Here is a 16,374-nt window from a genome sequence, read left to right on the forward strand (position 1 = left end):
ATTATTATTATTATTATTATTTCTGCAGTTTAGCGGCATCTGCTGTCAGAGAGTGAAAGTGCGCTTTCATCCAGAGCGTCTCTCACATGTTCCGCCATGTGCTTCACGTCCGCGCTTGTTTACATCAGAGTGCACGTGTCTTTCACGCAGCATACAGCGCTGTTGTGCATTTTGACCAGTTTATGGGAAAAGTATTCTTAAAATGCATTCAAAATTCTGAATAATTTGATGAATATTGATGAATGAATAATTATTCAGGGTATTTAGAAGTGCCCAAGATAACAATATCGTGCATATTCATTACCGTGATATATCGAATTACCGAATACGGCACAAGTCTATGATAGAGTAATAATTGAATGAAGGAAAAGCATTTACAAGCGCACACCTCCTTCAATACTCCTTCATCCCAGGATGTACCTCATGAAGTTGATGTCACAGAAGAGTTTTCATTTATTACAAGTATTGATCGCAACATTATTCCCATATTTCCATTTGTGTTATTGCAGAATTTTGTGGTTAGTGATTTGATCTCCATTATTCAGTCACTGTAGGTACGACTCGAGCGCGGCCGAGCCAACAGATTGAACCGCCTCCATCAGCGCCCGTCCCGCCTCCACCCATCCAACACCAGACCCTACAGCAGCTGCAGAACGGTACCACAACACCTCACAAGCTGTTATACAATACACACAATACTGTTCAAAAGTTTGGGGTCAGTAAGAATTTAAAAGAAATTAATACTTTTATTCAGCAGAGACACATTAAATTGATCAAAAGTGATAAAAAAGACATTTATAATGCTACAAAAGATTCCTATTTCAAATGAATGTTATTTAGAACTTTCTGTCATCAAAGAATACAAAAAACAAAAGTAATTTTCCACAAAAATGTTACATTGTCAACATTGATAATAATAATAAATGTTTCTTGAGCAGCAAATCAGCATATTAGAACGATTTCTGAAGGATCGTGTGACACTGAAGACTGGAGTAATGATGCTGAAAATTCAGCTTTGATCACAGGAATAAATTACATTTTAAAATATTTTTAAATAGAAAACAGTTATTTTAAATTGTAATAATATTTCAAAATATTACAATTTTTACAGCATTTTTAATCGAATAAATGCAGCCTTAGTGAGCAGAAGATATTTCTTTCAAAAACATAAAAAATCTTACCGACCCCAAACCTTTGAACAGTAGTTGTAATTAGGGCTGAACGATTTTGGAAAATAATCTAATTGCGATTTTTTTTACCTAGATTGCGATTTAAAATGCCTTTATTTTTTTTTAAAGCTCTTTATGTTCTGTATTATTCAACAAAGACAAGCTATAAATCATTGTATAGTAAGATCTGATCTTCAAGTCGAACACACCTCTTTACGTGACCGTGTAATCGCAGCCTCTGCGATTGAAAAATCTAATTTTTTCATATCGCGATATTATCGCAAATGCAATTAATCGTTCAGCCCTAGTTGTAATGATGTTGAGGGTGTGTGATGTCTGAAGAGGAGAGACTGCAGAGCTCTCAGCGCGTCACACCAGTACAAAAGCAGCATTTAGTGTTGTTTTCCAGAGATGAGTCCTCATGTTGCCATTGTTGAGGGAATCACTCAAACACGTTGAACACAAACTAATTCACACTGACTTTAGAATTATGTAACACAAAATGCCTGTTACAGTGAGGGAATCGGGTGTAGCTGATCAGTGTTATTAATGATAAATGTAAGTGCTTGTTAAATATCGAGTCTGTTTCCAGTGTCAGAGTTTTCTGTGTGTGTCTGCAGCTCGCAGGAAGTCCAACTGCGTGAAGGAAGTGGAGAAACTTCAAGAGAAGCGGGAGAAGAGACGATTGCAGCAGCAGGAGCTGAGAGAGAAAAGAGCGCAGGTGACAGAAAACACTGGAATACTAGTGTACTCACAACAATGTAGCATACTACTATTTGAAACTTTTAGTGTTACTTTATGCATATTATAATTATAAATTTATATATATATAAAAAAAAAATATATATATATATAATGTATTGTGTTTTATTGCATAATGTGCATTGCAATTGTAATGTTTATTTGTTGCTTATTGCATATTAAAATTATAAAATTGTATATGTTTATTTATTTATTATATACTATGAATATTGTTGGCTTGGTGATAAATTGCATGTTATGCTCCTCATTTCTAAGTCGCTTTCAATTAAAGCATCTACCAGGGTTATTATAGTTAAACAAAACCACGAAAACAGTTTTGTTACTTGAAATAAAATAAACATTAAAAAAACAAAAAATAAAAACTTTTTTTTTCACCTAGTGAATAATGAATAGAAATTACTCAACATTTCTCATTTTCATTTAGTTTAACTTGGTATACTAAAATACCTAAAACTGAAATTAAAAATGAATAAAGACCACATAGACATTTAAAAAAACACACAAAAAATACTAAAATTTAAATAATTTAAAAAAGTAAAATAAAATTAAAATTAAAACAGAAATTATAAAAATAAGTAGTTGAAAATATTAATAAAAACTATAATGACATAATAACACTGGTGTCTGCAAAATGAATTAATGTTAAGGTTAGAATAAATTATTTAATGTTTTATTTATTATAATTGTTTCATTATAGAAATATCAGGCAGTATATGGTATACACTCCGCAGTGTTCATTTTGTTATAAACTTGCATTTTGAACACATCCTAAATGTTCCAAACATTGGTCACATGATCTTACTGTTACTTGTTTAACTCAGTGGTTAGCATCTAGTTATCATCTTAGTAATTAAATGAATTTGCATTTCTAATCCAAATTAGTAAAAAAAAATGTCCTGACTGTTAACATGAGGACTTAACATCTCAAGAATGTGATATTATTATGTTATAAGCTCTTGCTGTATTAACTGTGAGTTTTTGATTACACAGGAGGTCGATGCCACAACCCCTAATTATGAAATCATGTGCATGATCCGAGACTTCAGAGCGAGTTTGGACTACAGACCGCTGACCACTGCAGATCTGGTGAAGAACTGCATCAGCACCATCACGTGCTCCACAGTTATTTCATCTCCATGTGATGCATTAGCTGTGTTGGATGTTGTTCTTCTAATAGATATGTCTTAATAATATGTATATGCTCTCAGATTGAGGACCACAGGATATGCGTGTGTGTGCGGACGCGGCCACTGAACAAGAAAGGTAAGGATGACAGTTTTTGATTCTGTATCGTCAGTGTGTTGGTGTGTTGTTTGTGATGCAGCTCATCATGTGTGTTGACTCAGAGCTGACCGTGAAGGATCTGGACGTCATCACCATCCCCAGTAAAGACGTGGTCATGGTCCACGAGCCCAAGCAGAAAGTGGATTTAACCAGATACCTGGAGAACCAGACGTTCCGCTTCGATTACGCTTTCGACGACACCTCCACAAACGAAATGGTGTACAGGTCAGATGTTTGTTTTTTTACAGAGAAATAGTAAAAAAGGAAAGACGAGAGAAAAAATAACCTGTGCAGTCTCACAATATAAATATATTAATATTTAAAAAAATAAATCAAATATAATTTTAGTCTTGCACTGTACAAAGTAACAAATATATAATATTTTTTATAAAAACATAAATATATTTAAAAAAAATATATTATTTGTTCAGTCCTGCACAAAAAAATTAACAATAAAAAATAATGTTTTTATAAAAATATAAAATGCAATTATTTCTGAAAATAAGACTGTGTTCTAATTTGATAATATTGTTTTCTCTGCCTACACAGCCTTGGTAACATTAGCAGACAAGAAAATATAAATATATTTTTATAGAAATATAAGTATATTAATATTTAAAAAATAAATCAAATATAATTTGTTCAGCCTTGTACTGTTTAGAGACAGAAAGTAATTTCATTTTGAGGAAAAAATATTTTTTTTAAAAACTAGAATAGTGTACATTTATGAATACTAAGATCAGAGATATATGAGTAAAAAGACTTCATATTGTCTTTTTGTTTTTAATCCTCTTGTCATATAAAGTGAAGTCTCCGAGTGTGATGTGTTTCAGGTTCACGGCTCGGCCGCTGGTGGAGACCATATTTTTACGCTTTCACACCTCCACAAACGAAATGGTGTACAGGTCAGATGTTTGTTTTTTTACAGAGAAATAGTAAAAAAGGAAAGACGAGAGAAAAAATAACCTGTGCAGTCTCACACTGTAAAAAGTAACAAATATATATATATTTTTTTATAAAAATATAAATATATGAATATATAAAAAATATAAGTATAATTTGTTGGGTCTCACACTTGTGAAGTAACAAATATTATAAGTATATTAATATTTAAAAAATAAATCAAATATAATTTGTTCAGCCTTGTACTGTTTAGAGACAGAAAGTAATTTCATTTTGAGGAAAAAATATTTTTTTTAAAAACTAGAATAGTGTACATTTATGAATACTAAGATCAGAGATATATGAGTAAAAAGACTTCATATTGTCTTTTTGTTTTTAATCCTCTTGTCATATAAAGTGAAGTCTCCGAGTGTGATGTGTTTCAGGTTCACGGCTCGGCCGCTGGTGGAGACCATATTTGAGAGGGGAATGGCCACTTGCTTTGCTTACGGTCAGACGGGCAGCGGGAAAACTCATGTAAGCTGATGACATCACATTACAGGAGCAGATCTTCCCAGAGGATCCTTTATTTGTCATAATCGATTTTCCCTTCATTCCAGACCATGGGAGGAGATTTTTCTGGGAAGAACCAGGATTGCTCTAAAGGGATCTACGCTCTTGCTGGTGTGTGTCTGACCTGCTGTTTTTCTGTTCAGATATTGAGCGATCATTTTCATCAATTTGACTGTGCTTTTCTTTCAGCACGGGATGTTTTTCTCATGTTAAAAAAACCAAACTACAAGAAGTTGGATCTTCAGGTGTACGCGACGTTCTTTGAAATCTACAGCGGGAAGGCAAGTTCTGTGGTCCACATGATTAATGAATGTAATAAATATTATAAAATATTTATTATTATTATAAAAATAGCAGTATTATTGTAGTATTATTTCTATAATATTATAGTATTAATTAATATTTTGAATACGCTTTTATTTGGATATATTTTCAATTTAGTTTAGTTATTCTTAGTTTTTGACATTTGCATTTTTTATTAAAAATTATATTTCTATTTAACTTTATTTTGATTCCAGTTTTTATTCAGTTTGTTTATTTGGTTAAATTTAATTTCAGTAATTTTAGTTCTTAAACTTATATTATTTCTGTTCTTAGTTATCATGCTCTTTGAAATCTACAGTGGAAAGGCAAGTTCTCTAGTTCACATTAATAATTAGTATTTTTATATTCATATTTTATTAGTATTTTATATTAACATTTCGAATGACCTTTTATTTTCACTCATTTTAATTTTAAAGTGCATTTGTCTTTTTAGTTTTTATATTTCTATTTAGCTTTAATTTATTTCCGTTTTTATTTAATTTATTTTATTCAGTAATTTTTAGTACTTGAACTTATTAACTTATTTCAGTTAGTTAGATTTTCAGGTGTGTGTTTTTTTTAATCTACAGCGGGAGGCGAGTTTCCTAGTTCACATTAATAATTAATGAGTTAATCTGTTCATGAAGTGCATGAAGTCAAATGTGGGCCGTTGCAGGTGTTTGACCTTCTGAACAGGAAGGCGAAGCTGCGAGTTCTTGAAGACGGGAAGCAGCAGGTTCAGGTGGTCGGACTGCAGGAGCGAGAGGTCAAATGCACAGAGGACGTGCTCAAACTCATCGAGATGGGCAACAGCTGCAGGTGCCACCAATCCCAAGAATTGAAAAATACAATTCAGTTTTAAAGGGGTCATATGATGCGATTTCAAGTTTTCCTTTCTCTTTGGGGTGTTACAAGCTGATTGTGCATAGATAAGATCCCTGAAGTTGCAACGACTAAAGTCTCAAAACCAAAGAGATATTCTTTATCAAAGTTAAGACTCTGCCACGCCCCCCTAAAACGGCTCATTCTAACACGCCCCCACATATCTACATCACTATGTGGAAATATTAGCATAATGATGCCGAAATGTGCACGCAAAGAAAGAAGGCATGGTTTCAGTAACCGCAGTTAGTGTTGAAGCAGCCATGTCAAGGAGACGCTGTGTGTTTCAAAAAAGCATCATATGACCCCTTTAAGAATTGTAACATGTTTGTAAAAAAAAATAAAAAAGAATATTTATATAATAATTAAATGTTATATATTTATTTATATACATGTTCAAATTCTTTATTTTAATTATGTTATATTAATAATTTATAATATTCTGAAGTTATTGTAATAATCTAAAATACTTCATAATCAGTTTCCGACAGTGACACTCTTAAAAACAGTTGGTATTAATCATGCTTTTTGTGTGTGGTTTTCCTCAGGACGTCTGGACAGACCTCGGCTAACGCTCACTCGTCCCGCAGTCACGCCGTCTTTCAGATTATCCTCCGCAGGAGGGGCAAAATGCACGGTAAATTCTCTCTCATTGACCTGGCGGGGAACGAGCGAGGGGCGGACACGTCCAGCGCTGACCGACAGACGCGGCTCGAGGGCGCCGAGATCAACAAAAGTCTCCTGGCGCTGAAGGTTTGCGCTTCAAATCGTCACACACGGCCTGCAGATATTTGATTTGCCCATGTTTTGATGGTCCACACCTGTGAATTGAGAACATGTATTATCGTGTTAGTATCTGGGTTGATTGAACATTTGTGTGTGACAGGAGTGCATCAGGGCTTTGGGTCGAAACAAACCACACACTCCGTTTCGAGCCAGTAAACTCACGCAGGTCTTGAGAGATTCCTTCATTGGAGAAAACTCTAGAACATGTATGGTAAGAACACTGTGATTATATTCATATATGCATTTTCAACACCTAGTGTAATTTGTGTGTGTGTTAATGATTTAAATGTGTTTGATCTTCTGTGAATAGATCGCTACAATCTCTCCTGGAATGGCATCATGTGAAAACACATTAAACACTCTGAGATACGCCAACAGGTACGGCTGTGAGCCCAGCAGACACTGCAGCTGCGGTTACAGAAAGACATGCTGCATGCTGTTTGGAGCATAACTGTATCTAGATATGAGCTGCATGTTGTTTAACACTGTTTATTTCAAGGTTTCTAATGCAAGTAACCAGACAGTCACATCCAGACAAATCTGCTGGCTGTAATTAAGGGAAAATTAAAAATAAAATTCATAGTTTTAAGAATTGTAATATGTATGTAAAAATAGAATATTTGTATGTACAGAATAATTTTAAATATATAAAATAAATTATATTATGCACACTATATTTATGTACATATTCATACATTTACATGAAATTCCTTATGTACAACATTATTATTAATTAGTAAAATCCTGTATGTACCTTTATGTATTTATACTCTTTATATCTTTATAATTTAAATTGATTATATGCATATTTTGCACAACAATTTAAAAACAATTTTTAAAAAAATTTAGATATCTATGGATGCATACACATTCTATGAAGAAATATAATTTTTGTGCAAATGAATACATTTACATTAATATTATTCGAATTTAAACCATTTTAATTCTAGACTCTTGATATTTTTATAATGTGTATTATGCACATATTTTTTAAATAATGTGTTGGAGGGGTTTGTAATTCCCGTCTCTCTGTCTCACTGGCCGTCTGTCGTCTCGTCTTCAGAGTGAAGGAGTTTGGGATCAGTCCCTCCGACATTCCCTTCTCTCAGGGGGGAGGCGGGCGCTCCGAACTCTCTCCTACCTATGAGTACGATGACTTTGCTACCTTACCCAGCAGGTCTCGCCCTTCTCCAGTTTCAAGCCTGTCTTACTTCAGACAGAGCCTCCATACCAGTCCTGTGTTTCCAGTGATTCTTTTCCATTACAGTTCATGTGCCTCTTTATGTTTTGTCCCCCGTTTTTTGAGTCCATTTTTCAGAAATGTTTCTGTTTTCTGTTGCGTTTTCATTAATGGTTTTGCATTGCAGCTGCACTAACATGTTGGTTTGTGTTTGCTTGTGCCCTACAGAGCATTTAGAGTCCGTCATTATCATGCTGCATGAACATGTTTATGTAACATTGAACATTTCTGTTGGTTTATTGTGTCGAGTACCTCATGGTTTCACTGTGGTTTATTATGCATTCTAGATTTATAGACATATTCATAATTGTACAGTTTTCTTGTTAAAAGTCCTTATAAAATTCTGAAATTATTTATAATCAATCATGTTGTACCTTTATGTATTTATACACTATATAATTTTTTTTATTTATAGTATATATGCAAATTAATTTTTTAAAATTATTTATATTGTTTATATGCAAATGTTTAAAAATAATTCATGTAATATATATATTTGCACACACCCACATTCTATAATTTTTTATTTAAATATACTTCTTTAAGCTATACTAATTTGTAACTTTTAATCAAATATATTGTATCTTTATAGACTATATATATACACTATTCTATTCTAAAATTTTTTTTAAAAATGATATAGTCTAAATATATATATATAAAGAGTTTGTAAAATTCTACAAAATTATTTTAGATATTTACATGTGATATATTTATCATTTATATGTTCTGTGTGTACATTTCAGGGATGTTTTTGTTGCGTTTTCTTTACTGATTTTGTGTTGCAGCTGCACTAACATGTTGGTTTGTTTGCTTGTGCCTTATAGAGCAGATGGAGTCCGTCATTATCATGCTGCATGAACATGTTTATGTAACATTTACCATTTCTGTTGGTTTATTGCATCATAAATGCCGTTACATGTTGGCCGTGATGAATTGAGACGCTGTCTGTGACCGTAGGGTGAAGGAGCTGAGCATTGACCCTATTGCGGTGATGGAGGGGCGGTCCGCCGGACACTCGGTCAGTCAGCTGGACGTGTTGGAGGCACAGTGGGGAGTGGGCAGCTCTCCTCAGAGAGACGATCTCAAGCTGCTCTGTGAACAAAACGTAAGAGCTCTACCCTCAAACCTCAGCTTGTTTGGGTTGATATGAAAACCTGACGCTGTGTTGATGTTGTGCACAGGAAGAGGAAGTGTCCCCGCAGCTCTTCAACTTCCATGAGGTGGTGTCTCAGCTGGTGGAGATGGAGGAGCAGGTTCTGGAGGACCACCGCGCCGTGTTTCAGGTGTGTGCTCTTATCCACAAAGAGGAGAACATTCCATCAGGCGTATGTGTCATTAAACTCCCTTAAAATATCTTTCAAATAAGGTCAACTTGCTTAAGAAGTAAAACTACAAAAGATATTAAACTTGTTTTCGGGGAAAATATATCTGAATATACAATACTGCTGAGAAGTTTGGGGTTGGTAAGATTTATTAATGCTTCCAAAAAGAGTCTCTTATGCTCATCAAAGCTGCATGTATTTGATCAAAAACAGTAATATTATGAAATATAATTTAAAATAACTTTTCTATTTGAATATATTTTAAAATGTAATTTATTCCTGTGATCAAAGCTGAATTTTCAGCATCATTACTCCAGTCTTCAGTGTCACATGATCCTTCAGAAATCATTCTAATATGCTGATTTGCTGCTCAAGAAACATTTCTGATTATTATCAATGTTGAAAACAGTTGTGCTGCTAAATATTTTAATATTTCAGGATTCTTTGATGAATATAAAGTTCAAAAGAGCAGCATTTATTTGAAATGGAAATCTTTTGTAACATGAATGTCTTTACTGTCACTTTTGATCAAATTAATGTCCTTGAAGAAAAATCTTCTTAAAAAAATATATAAAAATACCAAACCCAAACTTTTCAACTGTAGTTTGTCTTAAATACATGCAATTAAAATATATATAAAATATTTGTACACATCTGTCTATACATTCTAGAAGTATAGAGTACTAGGTACTAGGGATGTAACGGTATGAAAATTTCATATCACGATTATAGTGACCAAAGTTATCACGGTTATCAATATTATCACGGTTTTGTTAAATTTAGATGAAAATGTTCAAAAAGAACTGATACACACACTGAAAACATTTGAATAAGTTTTATATTTGAAAATCAACAAACAACAAATACAATTAGCAGCTATATGCACTTTTTTAGCATAAAGGTAAACAAAAAACAATCTGTGTAATAAGTTAACTATGAATATACAATACATTATCCCTTAAATGTCAACCTTATAGTTTGAACGTTCGTTCGTCTTGGCTCAAAGCCACTTGCTGCGAACTTTTCTTTGCGGAAGCTTTGCGTTAATTACAAGAGAGATAACGAAATATTTCATCTCTAATCAATATTTTTTGTCCAATTATTTGCCCAGTTAGTTTTGGTATTGAGGTAAAAGTTACCTTGCATTCGCTATACAGTGGGTGGTGGTCACGAAGATGACTGAGCAAATTTGATGCGTTTCCCCCTTTTGCAGCGACTTTCTTCTTGCAAGATCAGCAGACAGGGTGACCGTCCTCGATTAAATTGCCTTCAGGACTCTTGTAAAAGCCAAAATATGACCAGACCACCGATTTGGTCCTCTTAGATGGCTGAAAAATCTCCTGAGCGCTGTCACTGCCTTCCGCCATTTCGTCTCGTGCAAAAAAAAAACAACAACACTGCATGCTGCTTCTGCGTCAGACTGATGCTGGCTGGACAGGATTTACCGCGAGTTTTCAAAAGCGCGATAATCAAACACGGTTTTGATGATAATTACATTTTAAACGGTAATACTAACCGTCAGGGCGTTTTATCGTGAAACCGGTAATCGTTCCATCCCTACTAGGTACATATTAGGAGTGTAACAATATTCAAACCGAACCGGAAAGTCTGCGATACACTACCCACGATACGTATCGCGATATTCGAGGTCTTTGCGAGTATCCTTGCAAACATCGTTGGTCATGTCTTAAGTGAACGTGAACAGTCGAGAAAGACGACGCATGTGTATCAATATCAGTGTAATGGATCTGTGATTTTTGTCTTACAGCAGTCTATTCCTGCTGTCTGTATTTTTAATGTTAAACAACAAACGACAAGGAAATCACTCACTTCTCTTGATTGAATAGCTTTTGTAACTTCAAGGATTTATAAAGTGAAATATGCAGTTATTAATTTTACATTTGTTTACTTTTAAATTTCTGTGCCTGAAAATTACTGTTAAACACCTGAAAAACACATTTTATTTGCTCATTTATTTGTGCTGTTATTCGAACTGAACCGTTACACCCATAATATTCATACATTTTATTGTATAATCAATTATATTGTACCCTTATGCATTTAGTCACAAAAATATAATTAATATATTGTTTGTGCACATCTGTCTATCCAGAAGTAATTTTTGTAACTGTATATAAGCAGTTATGTTTCGTAACAAAAATATAACTTTCTTTTAAAAGAACACACACACACTCTCTGAGGCCAAACTTTTGAACTGTACTGTATATCTTGATTTTGTTTATGCTTTAATGTGTTAGTGATGGATTACAGCGGTCATGCTGTGTGTTTGGTGTTGTAGGAGTCCATACGCTGGCTGGAGGATGAGAAGGTTCTTCTGGAGATGACGGAGGAAGTCGATTATGATGTGGAATCATACGCCACTCAGCTTGAGCAAATCCTGGATCAGAAGATTGATGTGCTAACCGAGCTCAGAGGTCAGTGTGTTCACAGTCATCCCCCAAGAACCTGGAATTAGAATCATATAATTGGAGTAGCCTACAAGATGTCAGTTTTAAATGTGGTCCATATTAATTAGAAAAAGACACAAAAATAAATACATTTTATTTTTAGAATTTCTTTTAGGAAAATTTATAACTTTCTCCCCAGAAATATTACTGTAAATTAATTTTCAAATGAATGAAGTATTGTTTTTTATTATAATACATGAAAAATGACACTGCCGACGTTTAAAATTGTCATCTATTTTAAAAAAATGTATGAAGTAATGTCATAATACAAAAATGGTTTTATTATAGACTTACGTTTTAAAATAGACTATGTGTAGAATTTGTATATTACAAATTTTTTTTTCACAGAATTGTAATGTTTATAAATTGTTTTACAAACTGTAATATGTTTGTAAAAAAATATATATTTTTATTCTAGAAATTATAAAGTGTAAAAATTAATTACATATTTATGAACAGTGTATTAATATTCAGGTTCCTCATTTATAAAATTCTAAAATAATTCATTTATAATAAATTATTAAAAATGATGCTGACATTTAAAATGGTATATTTTAATTAATGTTTGAATCAATGTCATCTAAAAATAATGATTTTAAAATAAACTTTGTGTATTTAAGGTTTTTTAAATTACGTAAAGACTTTTTTCACAGAATTGTAATGAGTTTATTAATTGTTTAAAAAAAAAAAAATAATAGAATATTTATATTCTAGAAATTACTATTAAAATAATTACAAAATTTATTATAATATTAAAAAGTTTTATAATATTTAGTAATAATATAAATTCATATTTATTTAAAAATATATACAAATGCACATGAAATGAAAGTCAAACTCTTCATAATCATTTGTAAAATTCTTAATTTAGATTATTTACATTCAAATATACAAATATGTTGTAAAAAATATGAGTGGACTTCAATTTCTTTAAACAAAATAAATACATCTGATTTTGGGCTGAAATATAAGCTACACACTTCATGACAGTTTCACTTGTTTTCACGTTTTCTCAGCAATTGACTCTCAGGCTACACAACAGTATGACAAACCCATCGTTCCTGTGTCTCCTATAAAGTTGTTCTCCTTCATGTCAAATCAAAAGCTTTGTCAAGAGAGACACACAGTAAATTGTGTTTCCTTTGGTCTCAGATAAAGTGAAGTCTTTCCGCTCGGCTCTTCAGGAAGAGGAACAGGCCAGTAAGCAGATCAACCCCAAACGCCCGCGGGCCCTGTAGCACCACCCAGCACCAGCAGAACAATCCCATCAGCCCTCAGCTCATCGATGTACCTACATGTGTAACTTGTACGTGATGTGTCGGTTTCTTTCATCTGACAAAAGCACATTTTAATTGTATAGATTTGAGTTCTTACTAAACTGAATGAGTTTAAGGCCATGAGAGGATGTACGGTGAGCTAATGCATGACCAAACCAGCTCTGCATCATCTGACTGGACCGCGTGTGTGAAGCCTGTAAATATGTCATGGACTCATTCATGCTTTTCAGATGTATATATATATCCCCTCATCTACTTGCATAACAGTTTGCCAGGTAATGAAAAGCGATTATTGCCGTCCCAATGGAAAAGAGCGAATACGGTCTTAGAAATAGTTACAATTAGGGATGCACTGATATAGACGGAATTCTGAGTTTATATCTCTCCATTCTGATTTTTTCCATTTCCAACACGGGACTTTCTATATTTAGGCTAGTTTGTATCCCGAAATTGTTTATATCACAAAATTGTGACTTTTTTTTCTTCTCTCTCACAATTCATAATTTTTTTCAGAATTGTGGGATATAAACTCTGAATTGCAAAATACAAACATATAATTCTGAGGGGGAAAAAAGAAATTAAAAATATAAACTCAGACTTCTGAGTTAATCTCAAACAAAGAAATCTCGCTAAAAAATAAAAAAGGTAATTGTAACTTTTTCTCACAATTCAGATTTTTTACTCCTGCAATTGCATGTTTGTATCACACAATGCAGACTTTTCTTCTGAGAACCAAGTGTTAACAGCTCGCAATTCAGACGTCTCAGAATTGCTAGAAAAAAAAGTTTTTATATAAAAAGTCAGTTACCTTTTTTTATTTATTCTCTAACATTTTTTTAAATGGAAACACACTGAGCATCATTTATGAAGCACAAACAATTAATTTGATCATTAAAAAAAATGGCTTCATGTAAAATAAGTAAAAATATGCAAGTGGGAAATATTGTATAGTAAAATGGGCCCATGGTCAGCAATATATCGTGCATCCCTAGTTACAGTAGAAGTTGCATGACTGCAATGCAGATGATCTCTATTGAGACCTACAGGAACTGATGAATTTAATAACGTGTACCAGTGATGATACAAGATTTTTTTTATATTTGATTGCCAGTAAGAGCCTTTACTGTAACAAAATACATATGTAGGCCTTATTGCAACAACTTCACAATAAACTACTAGATTTCAGTGAGAGAAACGTGCCAGTGAACAAACTACACATGCTAATTCAGCTCAGATGAACAGACCAGAGAAGGTCAGATATATTAAGGACAATTTTGTTACCATACAGTGTTTTGTTTACATTTTGAGGACTATGTGAAAGTGGTCATTATAACATTCAGGCTACGGTCTAATTTTTTTAAATGCTATTTATTAAAGCAGTGTTTTTTTAATGTTCCCCGTCAATGCTTTGAATGATTTTGTTTCCATCTCATATTGGAAGTTTGTGTGACGAGGGGAATCTGGATCTGTACGGGACACAGTGTTTCAATGTATTGCGTTGCTAAAATAAAGAGCCATCCGAAGATGTCATTCTTCTGGTATTATTATTCAGAAGACTAAAATGAAAACTTACTTTTGAGAAAATGTCCTCTAAACAACCCAGGGTTTCACTCGCCCTCTAGACGTCGTCACTGACGCTCCGCTCAAATAGGTTGTGGCTAGAAGGGATTCAGCTACGGCTGGAAGTTAACAGTAAATTACATTTTCTACACTTTAGATTGTGTTTTATTAACTTCTACACCTACCCCAACCCTAAACCTAGCCCTTACAATAATGCAAGTACAGTAATTATTAGAGCCCGACCGATATATCGTTTAGCCGATATTATTGGCCGATATGAGCCTGTCGCCGATATATCGGTATTGGCTAATACGCCGCCAATATGAACATTTTATTTTACAGAACATATAACGCAGATAAAATGCTTGAAATGGTGTAATTACTTAGTTTGTCCAGCAGAGCGCGCTCCATTGTTTGCTACTGATTAACAAATGATTTTAGCAAATGGCTGCAATATAACAAAGAGTGAAAAATTTAAGGGGGTCTGAATACTTTCCGTACCCACTGTATATAGGTCCCAAAAAACCCATATCGGTCGGGCTCTAGTAATTATTGTTGTTCAGCGTGACAAATATTACACTATATTGTTGTGCGTATGCCCAGTAGCCGCAGCTGTATCCCTTCTAGCCTTAACCGCTCATATTACATGCCAACAGGAAATTTCTATGTAGTATATTTGTTCCTGTTTGCAGTAGCGCTGTGCTGTATATGGTGTAGAACAGCTGCACTGGGCAACGCTGGTAAAATGACGCTACCCTCTCCTGATGCTATGCTCTGCTCACTTGCTCTGATAATATTTATAATAGTTTTGTAGGACTATACGTTATTTGGATAATTAGTCAAAAAAAAAAACTGAATAAAAATATATTGATATTTAATATTAAAATATTTTCTGTCCAATTTTGTTACTTTCAATAAAAGTGTGGTTATTTTATTGGCTTGTGTTTTTTTAAATTCAGTATCATTAAAATTATTGAGTTAAATTAAAAAGTCTTACAAAATTTACCTTACCTAATTTACCCATATTATTTAATAAAATAAGTAATTATTACAAAGCAGTTTCGGTTTTCGGCCAAGTGCATACAGAATTTTCAGTTTTGGTGCATCCCTATAATGATTTGTTCACTTGTGTTTCATTAAAAACATTAATTCAATGGATGAAGCATCACTAATTAATAGGGGTGTAACGGTATGGGTTTTCGTACCAAACGGTTCACGGGGTAAATTCCAAATGGAAGTGTTCATCCCTATGCCTTACTCCCTTTGAAGGGTAGAGCCCTTGGAGTGGAGACTTTGGAGTGAGCAGGGCACGTGCGTGCCATTATGTAGCCGTTTGGAATGCACTTGGCAAAGGGAGCGACGTAATTTCCTCATTATCTTCAGCTGGCATGCTCCCGTGACAACGCAGCATGTTGTCCGTCAGCAGATGTCGCTGTTTTAATGGCATAAATGTCTTTTTAGCATAACTGTTGCAAATAAACATACATTTTATGTTTTTAAAAGTTTTTAAAATATGTAAAATATGCTATGTATAGTAAACAAAACAGTGCGCCGCGCCATCCGCCATTCATTCATTCATTGCGGAAATCATGATGCCTTTATGCGTGATGTCAAAAATGCTTCCGCAGATTTATAGTATTACTATAGCATTTCACCTAAGCATTGCACATCACGCATATTGCTTTGTTCTTGGTTCTTGTCAACAGTATCTCCGCCATGATAAGCGCTGAATGAATGACAGGCTTTCTGTTGTAACATCGCGCAAGGTAAATAAGGGTGACATCTAGTGGAGAAGACTAATGATAAGATTCACGTTAATCAGATCTTGTTTTAAATGTGTGTTGAAATAAATACCGGAAAAGA

The 16,374-nt window shown here is 33.7% G+C and overlaps 1 protein-coding gene across 4 annotated transcripts in view; it reads left to right on the forward strand.

Annotated features, from left to right (window-relative positions):
* Window positions 1-13,308, forward strand: part of LOC107706776 (kinesin-like protein KIF2A) — a 21,462-nt gene extending 8,154 nt beyond the window's left edge. For 2 of the 4 annotated variants that reach the window (XM_016510588.1, XM_016510589.1), the window contains exons 5-21: window positions 546-656; window positions 1,790-1,890; window positions 2,922-3,017; window positions 3,140-3,194; window positions 3,278-3,440; window positions 4,544-4,634; window positions 4,718-4,781; window positions 4,860-4,951; window positions 5,650-5,792; window positions 6,404-6,608; window positions 6,742-6,852; window positions 6,952-7,019; window positions 7,705-7,818; window positions 8,842-8,989; window positions 9,066-9,167; window positions 11,506-11,641; window positions 12,827-13,308. In XM_016510588.1, coding sequence (XP_016366074.1) covers window positions 546-656; window positions 1,790-1,890; window positions 2,922-3,017; window positions 3,140-3,194; window positions 3,278-3,440; window positions 4,544-4,634; window positions 4,718-4,781; window positions 4,860-4,951; window positions 5,650-5,792; window positions 6,404-6,608; window positions 6,742-6,852; window positions 6,952-7,019; window positions 7,705-7,818; window positions 8,842-8,989; window positions 9,066-9,167; window positions 11,506-11,641; window positions 12,827-12,912 — 1,886 coding nt within the window. In that variant the 3' untranslated portion in view covers window positions 12,913-13,308. The remainder of the gene's footprint in view (window positions 1-545; window positions 657-1,789; window positions 1,891-2,921; window positions 3,018-3,139; window positions 3,195-3,277; window positions 3,441-4,543; window positions 4,635-4,717; window positions 4,782-4,859; window positions 4,952-5,649; window positions 5,793-6,403; window positions 6,609-6,741; window positions 6,853-6,951; window positions 7,020-7,704; window positions 7,819-8,841; window positions 8,990-9,065; window positions 9,168-11,505; window positions 11,642-12,826) is intronic. The other 2 variants (XM_016510590.1, XM_016510591.1) reach the window with 2 other exon arrangements.
* The last annotated feature ends 3,066 nt before the right edge of the window (window positions 13,309-16,374 follow it).

This window comes from Sinocyclocheilus rhinocerous, unplaced genomic scaffold (assembly GCF_001515625.1).
Source record: "Sinocyclocheilus rhinocerous isolate Xijiao unplaced genomic scaffold, SAMN03320098_v1.1 scaffold864, whole genome shotgun sequence".
NCBI lineage: Eukaryota > Metazoa > Chordata > Actinopteri > Cypriniformes > Cyprinidae > Sinocyclocheilus > Sinocyclocheilus rhinocerous.